The 21,531-nt window shown below is 33.9% G+C and overlaps 1 protein-coding gene across 2 annotated transcripts in view; it reads left to right on the top strand.

The window, feature by feature from the left end:
• MTBP (MDM2 binding protein) overlaps positions 1 to 21,531 on the top strand; it is a 78,050-nt gene that overhangs the window by 46,408 nt on the left and 10,111 nt on the right. For both annotated transcript variants that reach the window (XM_008001448.3, XM_008001450.3), the window contains 4 exons: positions 6,090 to 6,251; positions 10,664 to 10,781; positions 14,859 to 15,014; positions 18,650 to 18,745. In XM_008001448.3, the coding sequence (XP_007999639.3) occupies positions 6,090 to 6,251; positions 10,664 to 10,781; positions 14,859 to 15,014; positions 18,650 to 18,745 (532 nt within the window). The remainder of the gene's footprint in view (positions 1 to 6,089; positions 6,252 to 10,663; positions 10,782 to 14,858; positions 15,015 to 18,649; positions 18,746 to 21,531) is intronic.

Consider the following 21,531-nt stretch of genomic DNA (forward strand, 5'->3'; position numbering starts at 1 on the left):
ATTGTAAAAATCCAGGGTAATTGTGTAGTCTTGAGCTCCTCTAACCATTGGTGTTTTTTTTTTTCTTTTAAACCAAGAAAATGATGTTTGCTCAAGGAAAGTGTAATTAGAAAGGCAAATCATTTTTAATAAAGTGTAGTACATGCTATAACCAACAAATACATAAACACACACACACATATATATACTGAAATACCAGTATTGTTATGGATATAAAATGTTTATTTCAGACATCAGTATTATTCATTTTTTAACTTTGCTCTATTCCTGCCAAAAACCCGTCAGGCCCTGATTTCCTTGCCATAAGCCTCCTGCAGCTTTTTATAACTCAGTTCCGTCAACATCTCCACTGTTTCATCTTCACCTCTGTTCCTCACCTTTCCAAAAAGAAAAACTATCAGAGGAGCAGGGACCTCTCTGAAGCTGGTGCATCTCTTCTTTGTGAAAGGAGAAGACTTAACCCCAAGAGGGCCATCCCTCCTGGTTGTGTGGGAAGGGAAATATGACAGCTATAACTAGGTTGCTGCCTAGAGGTGTGAGTGAAAAGTTCAGCAGAGTTGGTGAGAGGGCAGGAGAGGGCACAGAAATGCAAAAAAAAAAAAAACCAAAAAAAACAAAACATCGTAGAGATGCCACTAGACTGGGCAGAGTAAGGTGAGAACCTGAAACTGAAGAAGACCTTAGAGCTAGTTGCTACTAGAGACACTTGCTCTGGGTATGTCCATGAAATGGCCATTTTGCAATCTGAAATATTAAATCTTGATTCAGATTAATGATCCAGTTAATCTATTTATGATGAAAATACTTCCTGAACAAATCTCTTCTCTACCCAGAGAGTTAATACTGGATTAAAAACTTGGAGACAAAGATGCATCTGTTTAGAATGCCTGTGTCTCAAAAGGCAGAGGCAAATGACAGCAAAAGAAAGTTTCCAATGTAAGCATGTCTTAAGCGTCTACTTCAGTGATTTTCAAATAAGTGAAGTGTGAACAGAAAAGTACTTAAAGCAATGCAGTTAACAGAAAAGTACTTAAAGCAATGACAAAAACTAAAGAATATAATGGGAACAGCTCTCTTTGGAAAAAAATTAGTGGTTCAGTATCCATACAGAGATTATAGTGTTTACAAAAAAACAAAACTTGTTCAAAAAGATTTCCTCAAATTATCAGCAAAACACTGAGTAGACCTATTACTCTTTCCAGTATTTTTCTAATACTAAATTAGAAAGAATAGCTAGAAAAATTTACACAAAAATGTACTCATTAATAACACTATGGAGGCACTTTGTTTTTTAAAGTAACACAAAAATGAAATAAAATTTGTTAGGGCTTAATTTTTAAAATTAGTTTATTTTCATTAATTTTATTTTGAAAATTATATGTAATACTATTTAATTAGAATGATGATATTTAAAATTTATAAGCTTGTGATTTATATTTTACCAAATTTGTTGGTAATTTAGAACTTTCTGTATTTGGAAATATTAAAAATCTTGTTTCACTGATTTTTCAAGAAAAGGCTTGAGAATGCTGAACAATTTTTAAATAAAAGACTGTTCAGTATGATATAAGTATGAAAACAGCAGTATTACCATTTTGCTCCAGTATTGCAGTCTCTACTCTGAGTTCCCTACATCTTTGTTAAATGTATAGAACCCAGTGCAAAGCTTATGCTCGACCTGCTGATTCCTTTGGATGTTCTGCTTCTACATTTTTCTTTAATAAATCCTTAGTTATTACTAACTTTTTTAGGAAAATAGCGTTCTTATGCTGACTCATTTTTAGACTTTAGTCCAATGTTTTTCTCTCAGATATTTATCTGCCACTTATATGCACACTCACTTGTGTGGAGATGATGTTTTGCCTAGGTAAATTATCCTACTCATAACTTGTAAACTTTATGTATTTTCTCTCTCCATTTCTTAATCATTAAGGTCAATATGGATTCTTACTCTGTTTTTCAAATTGTAATATAATTGACAGGTTTAATAAATATAGGTCAGGTTCAGGTTCAGATTTGAGAGTGTGTGTATGTGTGTATACACTTATATATACACATATATACATATATATACACACATATATCTATACATATATACACATATATCTATACATATATATACACATATATACACACACACACACACACATATATATATATAATTTTTTTTTTGAGACAGAATTTTGCTTTGTCACCCAGGCTGGAGTGCAGTGGCATGATCTTAGCTCACTGCAACTTCTACCTCCTGAGTTCAAGTGATTCTTGTGCTTCAGCCTCTCAAGTAGCTAGCATTACAGGCGTGTACCACCATGCCTGGCTAATTTTTGTATTTTTAGTAGAGATGAAGTTTCTCCATGTTGGCCAGGGTGATCTCGAACTCTTGACCTCAGGTGATCCATCTGCTTTGGCCTCCCAAAGTGCCGGGATTACAGGAGTGAGCCAACACGCCCAACCAGATTTGAGTATATTTTTAACATTAATAACAACATAGGGGCTAATTTCTGAAGCAGATTACTCTGTACATCTTCCAGATAAAACCAAACCATCGGTAACTTTTTGTTTTGGAATGGCTCCCAGCAGATTGTGCAGAAAAAGACAATGAGGCTTATGATTTTCTCACTAAGAGGATGTAATAGAGACAGAATATATTATAGCTCTCATTTTACTCTTCCTAATGTTCTTGATTGTGGAAGCCATGTTAGTTACCTTGGGTCAGATCTGGAAGGACCCTACCAATGTCCACCTTGTCGATGCAGGATTTTACAGAGGCTTGTATCATGAAGCTGATGTTCTAAAGTAGAACCTTGACACTGGTTGTCTCCTCCTTATTCTACTCCCTTGCGTTATTTATGTGCTGACCTCAGGTAGTGTAATGTAATAATGCTTTAATCCTCTGTGTCTAAGGACACAGTACAGTGGTTTTTAGGCAGTAAGCTCTTAAAATTAATAAATGCGTATTGCGTTGAATTTTCTATGAACTTTTAGGTTACTATTTTATTGTGGAAGAAAATGTTACTAGACTAGAAGTGTTTTAAAATAGACTATTTTTATCAAAGTAATACATGGATATAGTTTGAAAAATCAAATGATACTGAAAAAGCTTCAAGAGGCAAACAGCAATGTGCCACCCATGCCTCCCCATCTTTCAGTCCCTGTGTTTATAGACAGCTATCCTCAGCTCTTCCAGGTGGACCCCTATACAAATAATGTATGTATGCTGCTATTTCTTAGATGTATCAGTTTCAGGCATTATCTTAACATCTAACTGTGGAAGATAAAAACTTCACTTTCCCACATAATCTTCACATTCTCTTTCTGCTTCTTATAGTGAAGTCATGAATTTTGGTTAAATCAGTGGTTGGCTTTAACATTATTATAATTTTATAAATAAGTTTACTGCAGAGCCATGTAATAAATGATGATCATCAAATCTCTTTTATATAGTTCTTTGTTTTTCTTATGGTTGATAATCACCTTATTTTTAATTTGCCTACTCTTCTGTATAGACAAAACATTATTATGTTTTTCCAGAGGCTCCAACATTTCTGCTGCACTCCTATCATTAACATTCATTGTGTGTTCAAATATATCAGTTCCTTTTTATTTCTCTATTGTTTTCTTTCCTGGAGCGTTTCGTATTTTGCTTGACTGTGGACTGATTGCTTGTTAGACTTGCTAATATCTTGAAGATTTCCCTTTCCTCTTTTCTTCTTTTGGAATGTTCTTTTTCCTAGACCCCTTATTCTCCTTTTTCTTGGATTATGCCTTTGTTCGGTTGGTGCACTTCTTCCAGTCACTTTTTGAGCAAAAGTTCATGGAGCATAAATTTTTTGAGTTCTTCTTGCGTGTCTGAAAATTTATTTACTTCACTAATAAAATTCTAGGTTAAAAATCATTTTCCCTCAGAATTTCAATGATACTGCTTCATTGTCTTCTGCTTTACTGTGTTTCTGTTGAGAAGTCAAATATAATTCCTATCCTTTGTAGTAATCTAATTTTGGTTTGTTTGGTTTTTACCCACTTTCTGGTAACTTTGTCTCCAGAAGCATTGTCTCAAGAAGGTTTACTTTGAGTCATATTGTGTTTATCTGTCCCCTCTTCCCCACCAGTCCCATTTATTGACCTTTGTAGTTGATTGGCAATTTAAATGGGAGAGTCATATCTTGAAATCTGAATTTGTTTTATCCTTTTAATAATTTTGTTCCTCCCATTCTTTCTCTCTCTCTCTCTCTCCCCCTCTCTCTCTCTCTGGAGCTCTGGAGCTTTTACTAGATATTGACTTTTCTGGACAGAATGCCTGATTTCCATTCCTAGTTTCATATTACTATGTTTTTGTTCTAGTTTTGGGGGAATATCTTCCATTTTATTTTGCAGCTCTTCTATGGAATTTTTGAAATTTGATCTCTCGTGTGCTTAATTTTAGAGTCATTTCTTGTTCATTGATTTTTTTTTCTTTATCAAAGCATCCTGTACTTATTTCATGGTTGCAGTATCTTCTCATATGTCTATGAGAAAATTATAGCAAACTTTGTTTAGTTTTCTACAATGCTTTTGTTTCTGCTGGACTCCCTTTTTTCTGTTTGTTTGCCTTAGTCTCTCTTTTGGATGTTTTTTAGTTTGGGATTCCAATGACTAATACCCACTTCTCCTCCCAACATTTGAACCAACTGAAAAATAAATGTAAGAAATATACAGATGGAGAGAAATTATAGATGAAAGCTGTATTAAAGGACATGGCTTTTTAAATCTATGGCCAAGTTGGCCTCCTCATACATACACCCAGCATTGAACTTTGCCATTGAATGACTATCAGAGCTAGGCAACTGCAGACCAACCCTGCAGTAGAAGTCTGCAGAGAAAATAAATCCTGAAGACTTGCTCACTCAGATGAAAGTCAGAAGAATCTATCAGAGCATGCTTTGTTCATGACTAGCTCAGTGAGTGATGGGAAGGAAGAGGGGAGCTGAAAGTGTTAACCGAATCAAATCTTTGCACAGGGAAACAAAGAACTGCCTCTCCCCCTCAACACCTTTCCTTAAATGTCTGGATATTCTTTTCTTTCTATCCTATTTTGAAATGGAAGTTTTGTATGCTTACTTCTAATGTAATATCTGTCAAGCTTCACTATAGTTTGGTGAAGTGACAATTCAACATTTGGTTCATGAGCTTCTACCCCTAACTTCACCCCAGTGTTGCTATCTAGAGTTCTTTTCTCTGACAGCATTCAGTTTAACGAAAGGAGAATCCTCTGATATTTCCAGAGGGGCATTTGTGGATGTTAACTTTCTGGTATCAGGGCTTGAAGTCCAACCTTTCAATGAATAGACTTTTCCTTAATCCCTTAGTTTTAACCCCAGCCTCAATACTAGCTTTTCGTATACCTGATGTTCCATACAAAAAAAAAAAAAAAAAAAAAAAAAATACAAGCAGTGGTGCCTAACTCTGAGGAATAGGGGGTTGGGTAGGGGAAGGACCTGGAGTTCTAACTTCCTGTGCTACATCCAGTCCTGTTTCAGTCCAGCATCTCACCACCACCTACTTTGTACTCCTTGGTAGTGCCTCTCTACAGGCATCCAAGGCAGCTCTTCCTCTACTTTGCAGACTCACCACTCAGCTGTCATTTATGTCTTCCAAAATTTGTTGAAAAATGTCATTATTTGTCATTCCTTCTTTTGTTCTCCCTTTTTATTTCTTTGCTGTGATTTTAGGCTTTGAGAAGAAGAAACGGAAGTGGCCAAGCTACCGTATTTAACTGAAAGTCTAACGAGTTTTATTTCTGCATAAACGTGAACATAAGACCATTTTAATGCTCTGCAATATATTTCTGAAAGGTTTTGTAAACCTGCCTTTATCTGTTATCAACTTATAGCATCAATGAATTACTTCTGTTTATCTCACATAACTGGAAATTCTCCCATTATCTACAAATAGGATTAAAGTGAAAGAAGGCCTACAATCCTGAAAACAGGAATGTTGATTTACTAGAGAAGTTCACTTGTTTTACTTCTGAAAATGTTTTTCTCAAAAGAGTAGTAGATGAGCTCCAAAGTGGATAAAAAATAAGTCAATTGTATTGATTTGTCTTACAGAAAGGAGAAAGTTGGCAAAACAGCCTGAAACCGTTTCTGTTGCTGAACTCAAAAGCCTGTTAGTACTCACAAGGAAACACTTTTTAGATCATTTTGATGCTGTGATTCCTAAAATGATTCCAAGAAAGATGGACAAAATTAAAACCTTCAATATATTAAATGGTAAGTTTTTTATTACTTTAAATTTTAGTTCTTTCTGTGTGTGTGTGTGTGTGTGTGTGTGTGTGTGTGTGTGGCAACTATGACATTTATTATTAAAACTTATAAAATGTATTGGTCAAATCAAAATATATTTCACAGATTTAAATAATAGTATATACTTATATAGATGCAAGTATGTATGTATATGTGGTGAACTGTATTACTCATTATTTAAACATTATAAATTTTCTAGTAACTTTTTTCATTAACTGTATTCAGTGTAATTGCTTTTGGGCAAAGGAAGAAGCACTTTAAGATGATGCCTCTCTTTAGTCTTACTAAGCTACTGAAATGTGTGAATTTCTATTAAGCTACATTTCCATAAAGTGTGGAAAGGAAAATTTAGTAAATCATAGTAATCATAGTAAATTTAATAGAGGTAAAAGTCCATATGATAAGATGATGCATATTTAACATTCAGTAGGGGAGGAACAGTCAGACTTCACTTAGACGGCTGGAAATCATTTCATTATTTGGTTGTATTTCTTTCTGCTTTCCTGAGTTCCAGTGTTGTGATAAATTTGAATAACCTTGTTTAAGGACACAGGCTGTGGAGCTAAATTGTCAGGGTTCAAATCTCACTTTTGTTACTTGCTAACCAAATGTCTTTAGGCAAGTTATTCATCTCTATGCCTGTTTCGTCATGTTTAAAATGGGAATAATAATACAACCCACTTATTAGGATTATTGTGAGGATTAGTAGGGTTATTGTGAGGATTGAATGAGTTGATACCTGTAAAACACTTAACACAAGCACCAAAAAAGATGTTACTTGTTTTATCATTATCATCACCATTGCATATCAGTACCCAAGTTAAATAGCGTACAGAGTAATCTGAAAGGTGCTGGAGACATTATTAGATTACTTGTAAATGGGGGATGTGTTCAATAAGTGAGAGACCATAGCTCCATGTATAGCATGGACTCTGGAGCAAGACTAGCAGCTTACTTGCTATGTGACCTTGGGCATGTTTTCTGATCTTTTTGCCTCTGCTTCTTTATCTTTAAATTAGGAATGACATAGGTTGTTATGAAGATTAAATTAATTATTATTAAATTGCTTAAGCAGTTGCCTAGTATAAAGTAAGTGCTGGTTAAATAAATATGAATTTTGAGGAGAGAACTGCAAGTAGGGTAGAATAGTCATGAAGGCTGGTTAGGAGCCAAGGAACTTGATGTAGGTCTTGAATGATACATAAGATCTAGATAGAGAGAAGATAAGATGTGCCAGGTAGAAGCACCATATTCAGGGTCATGGAGGTAAGAAAAGGCAAACCGAGATCAAGAGAGAGATTGGCTTACCAGAGGATTTGTATGGGAGATAAGGGTTGAAAGATAGGAAGGGCTCAAATAATTGCTAGGACTTTTATATAAGTTTAAGGATATGTATCTTAAAGTTACCTGTACAGAGGACGCTTGACACTGAGCTTCAGGAGAGCTCATCTTAAAATCAAAAAGGTTTGAGCAAAGGATCAACACAATCTACAGTCAGATTATGTCACTCCTTTGCCCAGACCTTCTTGATTGCTTCTAATTGCACATAAAATGGATCAACCTTCATATGGTTTGTAAAAACTTTAAATGATATCTGGCTTCATACTTATTCTAGTACCAGTACATTTCTGTTTCCTTTTTATCACAGGAAGTCCTTTCTTTCCTTGGAAACGTTACATTTCTTTCTGCCTCAGGAACTTTATAGATGCAGTGTCCTCTGCCTGGAATTCTTTTCTTCCAGCCTTTACCTGATTAACTTACGATCATTCTTCAGATCTTGATTTAAATGTCACTTTCTCAAAGAGACTTTCCCAGACCTTCCCCAGTTTCCGTAGTTTTCTGTTATACTCTCTTCCTGTGATGTTTTTTTAAATTATTGGATGACATTTTAAGATTGTATTTATTGAACAAATGAAAGAAACTTGGAAAATTTTTAGAACCTGAACTGAAATTTGACAGGTTATGCATTTGAACATGACTCCTAAGAATGAAGTTGCAATTTTTAACATCTTTTCTCGCTTTGATTTGAATAAATGCATCTACCTGTAAATTACATAATGAAAGAAACACTAAGGCCAATTAGATATCATATTCTGACTCATTTCCAAGCATCCATATTAGTTGTTAGTAATTAATAAAGTTATTTAATCTGCTCATTTTTTGGTAAAAACTCTAGTATGTGTAACAAGTGACAAGTCAGTAGGTAGAAAATGTCTAATATAACCATTTATTTACACATTGTCACAAAGTTGCTAAAGACTTTGACAAAGTCAAATGTGATATCTGAACTCATAATACAATAACTACAATAACGATCTCCTTTGCATGGGACCATTGGGCACATCAACACACTGCATAAATAAGTTTTCCAGGTAATTCTATCAGATCATTATTTTATTACTTCAAACACTTAAAAGGAATCTTCTGGCATTTATTTATAATTCTTGCTTTATTAATTTGTAATATAACATTTTCTTTGTGATTTATTCATATTTAAGTGTGTAAGGTTATTATGGCCTGAATTCATTAACCACATAATGTCATCTCTTTTTGTTTGCTGTAATTTTTGATTTTATAGGTCAGTTTTCCCTGTTTCCCTATTGTGTTGGTTTTATTGTCTATTTCTGTGTTTCTCCTGTAAAATTTTTTTTTTTAAAGCAGCGTTCTTAGTTTCTCAGAGAGCCTTTGTGCTTTTTGGCTGTCAGCATAACCTAGTGTCTTGACTGCCACATAAATGAAATATTGTGTTTTATTTTATTGTAAGAATTGTATTAAATGATTCCACAAAAGACATGACACATATGAATGTTTTCCCACCTATTTCTTAATATTTAGTCTATGTAATTTATTTTTTAGGCTGTATATTATATTGAAATATTTAGGAACAATTTAATGTTTACTGTTGTTTAAGATTGCTTATATTCTTTTATGAACTCATAACATGAAGCTGTGCAGAAATGCAAGTGATATTTTTCTTTATACTTTTAGTAGAAAGCCACATTGACATTCAGCAGCATGTTATTTTATTATGAAGCTCATTACTCTTTAAAATAATATTTCACCCCTTTACTAAAAAATGTGAAATATTGTATTTGGATGGTGTTTAGATAGGGCAATTCAATACAGGTTTTGAAAATATTTTAAACTATTCAAGGTTAAATAGTTTAATAAGTAAAAGAAAGTAAGATAGCAGTTTGCATTCATTTTCATTTGTGTTTCTTGTTTAAAAATTGCTTTACCAGGCCGGGCATGGTGGCTCACGCCTATAATCCCAGCACTTTGGGAGGCCAAGGTGGATGAATCACTTGAAGCCAGATGTTCGAGACCAACCTGGCCAACATGGTGGAACTTTTTCTCTACTGAAAATACAAAACTAAGCTGGGCATAGTGGCATGTACCTGTAATCCCAGCTACTCAGGAGCCTGAGGCAGGAGAATTACTTGAAGCCAGGAGTCAGAGGTTGCAGTGAGCTGAGATCATGCCATTGCACTCCAGCCTGGGCGACAGAGTGAAACTCCGTCTCTGGGGGAAAAAGAAAAATTCCTTTACCAAATCATTATTTTCTCAAATGAGTATTTTTGTTAATGTTGATAGTTAGTCAAATAGCTAATGTTCAGTAATTCTCAGTGAGTTTATTAAAACAGTGTTCAAAACAATTCTAAAACCAAATAGTTTTGCAATCCAAAAAGTAGCACAGTTAGTAATTTTGCCAGTGTTAAAACAGTTTGAATATATTAATACTATTAATAATAATTTCTAATAAGACCGGAAACTGTCCCTTTAGGTTTTCATTGAAAATCCCAATATTATCAGCAATCTCAATAGTAGTTCACTGCAGCATATTATCTAGAAAGATAAGCACACTCTTACATATAATATTTGATTAGTAGAAAATAACATTGAATGTTAGTGATTTGAAGGTGTGAATGTTTAAGCATCTTGGTTTCTCAGAGAGAACATCAGAACATCATAACTTATCTATTATTATTGTAGTTTTAAGAATAAGGTAATCTCTTTTTAAACAATGAATGTTTTGGTCTACTTGTGCTAATTCCTATTTCTAGTATGAAAATCACACAGAATATCCAATATATTCTCTATAGTGTTATCTTCTTTCCATTTAGAACTATTTTCACCCAAAATAACAAAGTTATGCTTTTATTCCATAGGAGTCCTAAATAGTGCTAAGACAATTTTGTAAATTTTAGCTTATAACTTTTATTATGAGGTGATATTTTATTTTTATTTGCAACAAACATTTCTATGGCCTTTTGACACACTTACACACACATATGTATGTGTCTATAAATACACATTTGTATTAGCAAAATTCAGTATGTTAATACTTTTCAGACTTATGTGTATTTCTTTCACTTTAGATTTTAGTCCAGTGGAACCTAATTCCTCAAGTCTAATGGAAACCAATCCTCTGGAATGGCCAGAAAGGCATGTTCTTCAAAATTTGGAAACTTTTGAAAAAACGAAACAAAAAATGAGGTAATATTTGAATCTGTAGTAAAGCACATGATAGCTCAGTAATTTGAATGAACTCTTTTTAAAAATAGTTAAATTATGTTTATGAGATATGAGCAGTTTATAGTTTTATTATAAAAGAAATACATACTGTGAATAGATAATCACTAGAGTAGTATATCAATTAAAAAGGAAGTACTCATCTTGCTCTGCCCTGCACTTGTACTTTCTAGGTCTGTGTCATCACAGTGAACATTTTGGTGTATAGCCTTTCAGACTGTCTCCAATAAACATACACAGTGTATGAAGACATAAAAAAATCTTACTATAAGAACATGTAAAACGAAGTAGAAGTACTCGCCTCATTTGAACCACTTTGATCTGTTCCTATTTTACATTCATATATGTTTATACAGTGCCTATTAATGAACTATAGGAGGCAGGATTTTTTGTTTTGTTTTGTTTTTGTTATTTTGGTTCAGTACATAGTAGGCCCTTAGTACATAATTGTTAAATGATGGAATAAAAGTGGAGAAGCTAAGCTCTCTTACATTACTTTTCTCCCAAATATTACAAATCACATTTTTATTTTTAGCTTCTCCATGGATAGTATTTTATTACTTTCTATAACTTTGTTTCATACACATGAAACAGACATTTATTGAGTACCAACCATGTGTCAGGCGCTGGGAATATGAGGAAGAACAAGCTGTTTCTCTGCCCCTCTCATCTAGAGCTTACCTTTTAATGACAGCAGCAATCAAAATAAGTAACTAGACAAGTAAATATAATAATTGTAAATTATTCTGTGTGTAATGAGTGAAATAAAAAGACTGGGGGAGAATAATTTTATTTGTTGTGGGGAAGGAAGTGGTAGTACTCACTTAGATGAGGTGGATGGTCAGGGAGACCTCTTAGAGGTTATATTTGAACTGAGACCTAATGGATAAATGGGTGAAGTACGTTCAGTCACACAGGACCAAATAGGTCCTCATACACAGTTCGGATTTCATTGTAAGTGCATTGGTGGAAGGATTTCATATGAAAGAGTGATGGGATATGATTTTGCAAAAATTTCGCTTTCTTGCAGCAAATAAATTTCAGGAGGCAGAGATTAGAGCAGAGAGACAGATGGCTCTTTCTGTAGGCTGAGTGAGAGATGACTGATTTCAAACTAGAGCAGTAGTAGTGGGAACAAATTTGGGAGAACAAATTTGGGAGATACGCTGGTGGGAAGCTGGTGAAAAGCTTCCTGTGATGCATTAGATGTGGAATAGAGGGAAAGGAAACATTGAAGATGATTTAGATTTCTGGCTTCAGTTGAGTGAGTGGTGTTCTTCTGGGGTAAATGGGTGGAAACTTAGGGTGAGGACAGCTTTGGGGAGAAAAAATCAAGAATTCCTCTTTAGGGATGATACATTTGATCTATGAATTATCCAAGTGAAAATAACAAGTGGACTGTGGGGATATCTGGAACTCACTCAATTTGAGTTATCATCAGTAGAGTTTTCCAAATACATGATGGTTGGTAAGTCACATGATGAGACCATGAGGCGAAAAGAAATGGAGGCTAAGACCACTCCTTAAGAATCCCTGGTGTTTATAGGTTAGGCAGAAGAAGACAAGAAAGAAGAGTGAGAAAAGTACAGGTTCCCCACAACAGAACCTCAATTTCTTGCCTACCAATTTTAGATGACATCTTATAACTTCCCACTGGGAAAGATGAGTAATTAACACCCCTATTTTTCTTCCCTTTTTATCTTCTATCTCTAAACCTTATGCTGTTTGCAATATACAATTCTTACTTTTGTTTTTCTTCTCTCTGAGTTCCTACTCTAACTTGACTGACTCTACCTGCGTATTTGTTAACCTGGTATTTCTTTTGATTATGTTTTAGATTAGTTCTGTATTTTCTTAGATTTCGTATATTAAAGAGAAGTCTGATGCTAGATCGATTTTTGTTCCTCAATAGGTATTTTATTTTGTCTCTAAAACTTTTACAATTTTCTATTTTCTTTAATATTCTGAAATTACAAGAGGCCATGGTATGAGATGTTTTAGATTCAAGTCTTTTGTCTTTTTGTGGCTCTGATAAATATCTTATTTCTTTAATACTATTCTTCCCTTCATTTTATTTTTTTCTTTTCTCTCTGAAATACCTGTTTTAATTAATATTAAACTTTCTGGATTGATGTTTCTTAATTTCATTTTTTTCTTAATACTCTATCTCTTTAACTTTTCTGCTTTATGTTCTGGGAATTTCCTTTACCTTTGTTTTCATCTTTTCTGTTAAAATTTTTGGTAGTCATATTTTAAATTTCTAATAATTTTCTCTTGTTATTCTGCTATATTTTTTCTAGTAACCTATTCCTTTATTAATAAGACTTGAGATGATACTATAAGGATATTAATTAGAATTTTCTTTTAACTTGTTTTATCTGTTTCTCGAATTATCTCATTTTCATTTGCAACTGTTTTATTTGTTCTTCTGGTGTTTTTCTCTTATGTGTAATTTTTCTCCAGTGTCTAGTGGTCCTAGATTGTCTGTTCATAACTAGGAATTTAGGACCATGTTGCTTTCTATAGGTAGTTGGCATGTATTTTCTTTCCATAGGTTTAGTCCTGTTCCCCACGTCTCTCACTTATGTTAATGTTAGGAGAAGGGAGAGCCCGGGTAGAGCATGTTTGTCAGGCTTCACTTTAGAGCATACTTTAGGGTATCAGTAGGCAGGAAGTATTGGTGCTTCACCCAGCACTAAATTATTCTGGGACATCACTGCTGACACTGAGACAGGCACATGGTTCTGTATCTTTACAAATTAGAATCATTCTATAGCTCCTACCCTGCTGGAGTATGATGTCCAGAGAAAATTTGAGTGTTTTGTTGACTGTTTTTATTAGATTAATATTTTCACTTTAAAAACAAAGGAATAGGAAGAGGAAAGAGGCACTGTCAGTATTTTATTGACCCTTAATGTATAGAAATATATTTAAAACTGTAATGTCAGTATTTTAATCATGTCATTATCAGTAATTATGCTTAATTTGAGTAATAAAATTATCAGGAAATAGTTGAATTAATATAAAGTTAGGAAATTAATTTTCTGTATAGACGTTGAAATATTTCCTTTATACTATGGTAACAGAGCTATGGTGATCTATGATTCAGTGCATAGTGAAACCTCTAACTGGAAACATCTAACTGAAACTACAGTTTTTCACTTTCCAGTATTTAAAACTTTCTGTGAGTTTTTGTTTTTTCATTTATAGAGTGATAGAGTAGAAATAGTAACTAATTTGGAGTTAGTCTAGTTCTGTCATTTTAAATAGCTGTATCACCCTGAGTCTATAATATAAGCTTTTGTATGTTAGCATCTTTACTTGACTAGTAGGAATAATGATTGCTTTTTAAGCTTGGCGTGGTGATTTTCACTTTACAAAGTACTTATTTTTAGTTATTATTTCATTTTGAGATAAGACCTATTCCATCTTTTTCAAGGAAACTTGTGAGTATTAAGAATATATTATATGAAAAGTAGTTTGAAAAAATATAAAGTCCTGCATGTATTTCAGGTATATAATAATGATTCAGTGCTTATTCATAATGTCAGAATCATGGCTACAAGAGACTTTGGGGAGGTTTCTGATTATTGTCTCATTTCATGGTTGTGCTTCAAGTAATCTTTCCAGTTCATGGAAAATTGGAACATTCAGTTGCTTCCTTCAAAAATTTATGTTATTGTGGGATTTCAGAACATACAAGAGAATTTAGATTTAAGTTTTATAGAATTGGTAACTTCACACCACTGAATAATAGGTCATCATTAATAGTGTAATTCTGTTTAAATAGTGAAAATACTACTTGTTGATGTGATAATTGCAAGTTTTATTGTGACCTAAAGAGTTTTAAAAATAGAAACTAAGTGATTTGCAAATATTTAACTTTATTATCTTTCCTAAATGTTTAATTCTCCAGTGTTCCTGTTGTATTTTTCTGGTTCCTGACTATAGTGAATTTGAATTTACTTTTTTTTTCCTGACTCTGGCTTCTCTCTGGATTGAATCCACTTTTAATAAATCTGCATAACATTATTTTCCCAGAAGTGGTTCATTACCTCATTCATCTGAACAGTTGCTGGGCCACAAAGAGGGTCCTCGGGACTCAATCACATTATTGGATGCTAAAGAACTGCTGAAGTACTTTACCTCAGATGGATTACCCGTTGGAGATCTTCAGCCTTTACCCATTCAAAAGGGGTAGGTTATAAACTTATAATTTACAATTAACTTTTAAAAAATTACTTTTAAATAAAATTGTGTCTCATTTCCTTAGTTAATTGATGCCCTGTGCTACTCAGGGAAAATTTATAAGTTTGATCCTAATATTTGTCTGTTGGCCTTAATCTTCACTTTTTACCTTAGCAAAATATCCTACTGTTTTGTGGTATCGAATTTATATTCTCTTTTATTTCTCTTATGAGAAACAGGAATAAGAAAAGCAAACTCACCATATTCCCTGTAGAAGTCAGTAGCTTCTATTTGGTATGCAAAAGTAATACTTTCTAATAAAAAATTGGAATTTTGACTTATAAAATTTTGATTTTAGTTCTCTTTTCTGTGTTACTCTAGTGTTGATATTGCCACTACTCAGCATGAGCATTGTCAGGCATGCCTAATAGTAGCAAAAAGCATGACCTTTCACCTGAAGAACAGGAAAGTATAATAAAAACGCTTTTGAAACTATGACATTACCAAGTAAGAATTCAGTTTCTACGTGAATAATTTACAACTAATTTGACTTCCAAGACAGTTTTCACTAAGTTACTAGTTAATAAATGCTGCATGTTGCTGACATTGACAAAATTGCCCATAAAATTGTGACATCAAATACCTGTGAGAATTGAATAATTTACTCATTACTCTAATGTCTTTTTAATTGTTAATTCATTATTTTGAAAACCTTCCAAAAGCCCTTAAAAATTGTAGATCACTTTGATCACTTTTACAAGCTTAATTTGAATTATACTGTGATAAATATTGCCTTTAAAGGTGAATTTTGGAAAGGCGTTATTCGAAGGCAATTACATCTCAGAAATATTGCTGGAACATTATTGCTTTATGTGCATGTTCACTAGAGAGAGAGATAAAGAGCAACTTCGAAAATTTGAGAGTCTTAATGACTTAATGATTTTAATGACATAAAAATTGTGTAATTTTGGAGTAATTTTTTTTCTCATAACTTTGAAAGATGGATAACGTTTTGTTGTGGGAATCAAGAAAGTAAAGAAATATACATGTTTTTATCTATTTAGTTAATTGGATTATTGTCCTTTGAAATCATTAAGCACAAACTGTCAGAGTCAGTCAGTTTGCCTAAACTGAGTTATTTATGTAAGTTGTACTCTTTCTGGCAGAATATCTTTCTAGATGCATTGTAGAGGAGACAAAGTTAGTTCTTTCTGGAAACTAATTGTAGGTGATTTATTTAGGAAAATTTGATGTGATTCTTAAGTGTTAGTAAATAACTGCATTGCTGTCAAATGTATCTTCTGTTAACATTAAAGTTGAAGGATGAGTTTTCATGGTAATAAATCAGGAACCTATATGCTCTTATTAAATGTTTACCTGCACAAGAAGCCATCCAAAATGCTGTGTTAAAATACAAATATGACTCATGTATATACCAAGGAAATAATAAACATTGACATATTTATCAACATGTTTATTTTAGAAAGAAAAACTTGTGAGTGAAATTAAACAAAAATAGGTAAGGTTGCTGAGGGCGATTGATATGAGAAATGAGAAGACAGTATGGTAAAGGAAAGAAGTAAAATGCTAGATACTTAAAGATTTCCATTTTACAAAGTTATTTTAATAATCATCGAAATACTAGGGTCATTATAATTTACTAGTGTTACTTTTTTGGAATAATTTAAATGGATGCATTTGAATATAATGTCTGCTTTTTAGGATTCATTAATTGGCATGAATCTTACATTTTAATGTAATAATTTCAAATGCTTGTCATAGTACCCTAGATAATTTTCAGTGGCAGGACAGTTTTCATTACTAATGTCATAGTGGGGGAAATGTGACAGCAAATTTATTCTTGGTACTCTACTATTTATTTGCCCTTCTACATACCATTTCCAACTCTTCTGAACTCAAGCCCCTGGTCAGTCTGTCTTCCTTCCTTCCTTCCTTCCTTCCTTCCTTCCTTCCTTCCTTCCCTCCTTTCTTTCTTTCTCTCTCTCTTTCTTTCTTTCTTTCTTTCTTTCTTTCTTTCTTTCTTTCTTTCTTTCTTTCTTTCTTTCTTTCTTTCTTTCTTTCTTTCTTTCCTTCCTTCCTTCCTTCCTTCCTTCCTTCCTTCCTTCCTTCCTTCCTTCCTTCCTTCCTTCCTTCCATTTTTATTTTTGTTGTTGTTGGGGGCACGGAGTCTTGCTCTGTCACTTGGGAGGCTGGAGTGCAGTGTCGTGATCTCAGCTCACTGCAACCTCTGCCTCCTGGATTCAAGCGATTCTCCTACCTCAGCCTCCTGAGTAGCTGGGATTACAGACACACACCACCACGCCTGGATAATTTTTGTACTTTTAGTAGAGACAGAGTTTCGCCATGTTTACCTGACTGGTCTCAAACTCCTGACCTTAGGCGATCCACCCGCTTCAGCCTCCCAAAGTGCTGGGATTACAGGCGTGAGCCACCATGCCCGGTCAGCCCCTTGTATTCATTTTACCTATTAACTATTTAAAGACCACTGTTGCATGATTTCCCCATTTCCTGAAGTTCTGAGCTTCAGGACCATGATCCATTACATTACAACAGTGGTTTCCAACTTAGAGAAGGATGATTTATCAGAATAACCCAAAGAGCTTAATCTAATTGCAGTGATCCTCTTCTTTCCCAGATTTTGATATATCTCTGTAGTTCTAGGTGTGGAAAGGCTTGAGCATGAATATTTTATATAAACTCGACATATGGTTAGTTCTAACATGGCAACTGATTGAAAACCTACTTCAGAAAAAGAACTGAAATCAGCAGTTAGTCTCTATACCCTCTGATACTTAAAAAGTTCCTGCCTCTTAAAGTAGGTGTCAGTGACTACATTCTCAGGCAAAGAAAGATCTGGGTCCCACATGTGTGATAGTAGGAAGTAAATACTTTTATTGTTACCAAAGATTCAAGTTGACTTTAATTATTCCTCTGCAGAAAAGGATTTAACTAAATGCCTAAAGTTTAGTTTACTCTACCAAGGAAAAAATCTTCTAGAAATAATGCTGCTTCTTGGCTGGATGCTTCTTGGATTACATGCCTGTAATCCCAACACTTTGGGAGGCCGAGGCTGGCGGATCACTTGAAGTCAGGAGTTCGAGACCAGCCTGGCCAACATGATAAAACCCTGTCTCTACTAAAAACACAAAAATTAGCTGGGCATGGTAGCAGGTGCCTGTAATCCCAGCTCCTCCTGAGTAGGGGAGGAGGAGGCAGGAGAAACGCTAGAACCCAGGAGGCGTAAGTTGCAGGAAGGCGAGATCATACCACTGCACCCCAGCCTGGGCGACAGAGTGAGACTCCAAAAAAAAGAAATAAATAATACTGCTTCTTAAATTTCCATTATAAACCAAATTCCACTTTTGTTTACCCATTTCTCAGAATAGTTTTGTGCAATAAATAACATCATAACCTACTTGAAGTACAGAAAATGTAAGTGACGAAAGTCAGGGCCTAACCTTGCTTCATTTCCTTCTTATACTTTCTGGTGTGCCTTAACCTTTATCCCATATAAAATTCAGTTATAGAGGAAAAGGTCAGATTTGTTTCATTAGATACTTTCTTTAACTTTCTATTTGTCAGTAAATAAACTTTGAATACAAATGAAAAACTTTTTGTTTCAGGGAAAAGACTTTTGTTTTGACACCAGAACTTAGTCCTGGGAAACTTCAGATCTTACCTTTTGAGAAAGCCTCAGTATGTCATTATCATGGAATTGAGTAAGTTTTTAATTTGTACTTTACTCTTCTGTATGTTGTTGATACAGTCTGTCTTGTGTGAAGAGTGACTTTAATAAAATGATATAAATTGAGACAGAGACCAAGAGGATATGTCAAAAACCTCAAAAAGCAAAGCAGTGCATATAAAAATAATTTGTCCTCTGTTGAAGAAGTTCCTTGATGATTAATAAGCTTAACAGCATTTAAGCATCTTGTTATTAGCTACTAGATATTTTAATCAAAATTGTTTTGGTTCCTATGTTATAAATGTATATTCACACTATGGGTCACATTAATATTTTCTGGTCACCAATTACATTATAGTTGCTCAGAAATTGTTAGATAGGGCCCAGCATTTCAATACTAGACATTTTTCCAAGAGAAAACTTATACAAGTATGCATGTAATAGTTTAATTCTCAATATCCTCAAACTGGAAAGAGCCTAGGAGGATATCAACAGGAAAATAGATAAACTGTGGTATATTTATATAAAGCAATACTATTCAACTATAACAAGGAACGAAATATCGATACATCCAACAACATTAAATATCTGTCTGTGTGAAAAATAATTGAAATAAGAATTTGAGTCCAGGCACGGTGGCTAACATCTGTAATCCCAACATTCTGAGAAGCCGAGGCAGGTGGATTGCTTGAGCCCAGGAGTTTGAGACCAGTCTGGGCAACATGGTGAAACCTTGTCTCTACAAAAAAATACAAAAATTAGCTGGGCATAGTGGGGTGTGTGTGTGCCTGTAGTCCTAGCTACTCAGGATGCTGAGGCAGGAGGATCAATTGATTTTGGGAGATTGAGGCTGCAGTGAGCCATGACCATGCCACTGCACTCCAGCCGGGTGACAGAATGAGACCCTGTCTCAGAAAAAAAAAAAAAAAAAAAAAAAGATTTTGAAGACTTTGAAATTAGCAATATGAAGTATAACATTCAATAATGAATTATTTCTAAAAGAAGTCCTGTATGAAATGCTGATTTGAATCTAAATGGTAAGATAAGATTTTTAAATTGTTTTGTGAACAGATAGGCAACTCAGAGATAACTACTAAATTATAAAAAGATAAGAAATGCCACCTGATCTGTCTTTTTAGTTCTGATATTTGACTAAAAGATTCCTTGTTTGAGAGGATTACTGTTCTCCCTTTAACATGAAAAAGGTAGGGATGTTTCCCAAATAGCCTTAAATTTAGCTTAAGCTTTTACTTAAACTATGTTTTTAGCCATATATCCTTCTGTGCTTTGATTACACAATTTTACTTTTCTTTTTTCTTTTTCAGACAGAATCTCACTTTTTCGCCCAGGCTGGAGTACAGTGGCACAATCTTAGCTCACTGCAACCTCCGTTTCCTGGGTTCAAGTGATTCTCATGCCTCAGCCTCCCGAGTAACTGGGATTACAGGCATGCACCACCATGCCTGGCTAATTTTCATATTTTTAGTAGAGACAAGATTTAGCCATGTTGGCTAGGTGGTCTTGAACTCCTAGCCTCAAGTAATCCACCTGCCTTGGCCCTAGAAAGTGCTGAGATTACGGGCTTGAGCCACCACACCTGGCCCAAAATTTTACTTTTCATTTATACTAAGTTTATTAAATGTAAGTGGGAACATCTTGTTCTACTACATAAACATTTGATTAATAGGATATATTTTTCTGTGTTCCTCCTTTTGATTTTATTAAAGACCTAGAAATTAAACATTACAGAAAAGTTCATAAGGAAAACCAACAATTCCTTTTCTTATTACTACCTACCTGCAGTCCCAGTTTTTAGAAAAAAAAATATTTTATTTGTTTGGTTTAGTTTCCCTGGTTGTTATCTCTCATTTTAAAAAATATCCTTATGTCAATATTTTTAACTGTCACAATATAAAATATTGACTCTACTATGAAGATTTGGTTCTTCTCAATTTGAGCTCTCCGCTATTTACTTTCATGTTTTTAAATATATATATACTTAAACTTCTCCTTCTTATTCCATCAGCTATACAGCAGTATCTCCCCCACTTTGATAAGAATATTAGGACCTCCTAATCTATGAAAGGAAACTAATTAAAAATTTTAGTCGTTTTGTATTTAATTTGAATGTGAAAGTTGAAACCAGTCAACAGTGTTTATATTATTATGAAAAATAGTGTTCACTGTTGAGAAAATGTACTAGTATTAACATTCGCTTTGCTACATGGCCAGAATACCCCAGGACACATCTGTTTTTCACTTCTTCGGCCCTATACACACACTAAAGCACTGATTTGAATAAAATAAGCTACAATAATTACATTTTAACTGCTGACTAAAGTGTCCATCATATAATCTTATTTAGATTATTTTTCCTAAAATTTTAATTTAGTTTTGTTTATTCTGCATCTCCATCTCTCTACTCTTTTTTTCCTGCTGTTTTTAATTTACTATAGAAAAAGTCTTGATATATACAAATTTATAAAATTTTTCAAGGGTATGTTCTTCATGATCATTTATCAAAATGTTAAATTAAGACTTATTTGAGTACTGTGCCCTGATGGGCTTAAATCTACTCAGAGCTTTATTAACTTATACAATGTTCTGAAATTCTGATTCACTGTAAAAAGTAATTCTCTTCTCCACTACCTACCTACTCCCATAAACAAACAAATCTATCTGTGACTCACTTTTTTTTTACTGTAAATTTATGCTCATTAAACTGGGGACATTGAGACTAGGCTGACAAAGTTGTAGGAGGTGAGGACCATGAATTCCGAAACATGTCTTTTTCAAGAAGGTTTGGGTGTATAGTATGAG

This window comes from Chlorocebus sabaeus, chromosome 8 (genome assembly GCF_047675955.1).
Source record: "Chlorocebus sabaeus isolate Y175 chromosome 8, mChlSab1.0.hap1, whole genome shotgun sequence".
Taxonomy (NCBI): Eukaryota; Metazoa; Chordata; class Mammalia; order Primates; family Cercopithecidae; genus Chlorocebus; species Chlorocebus sabaeus.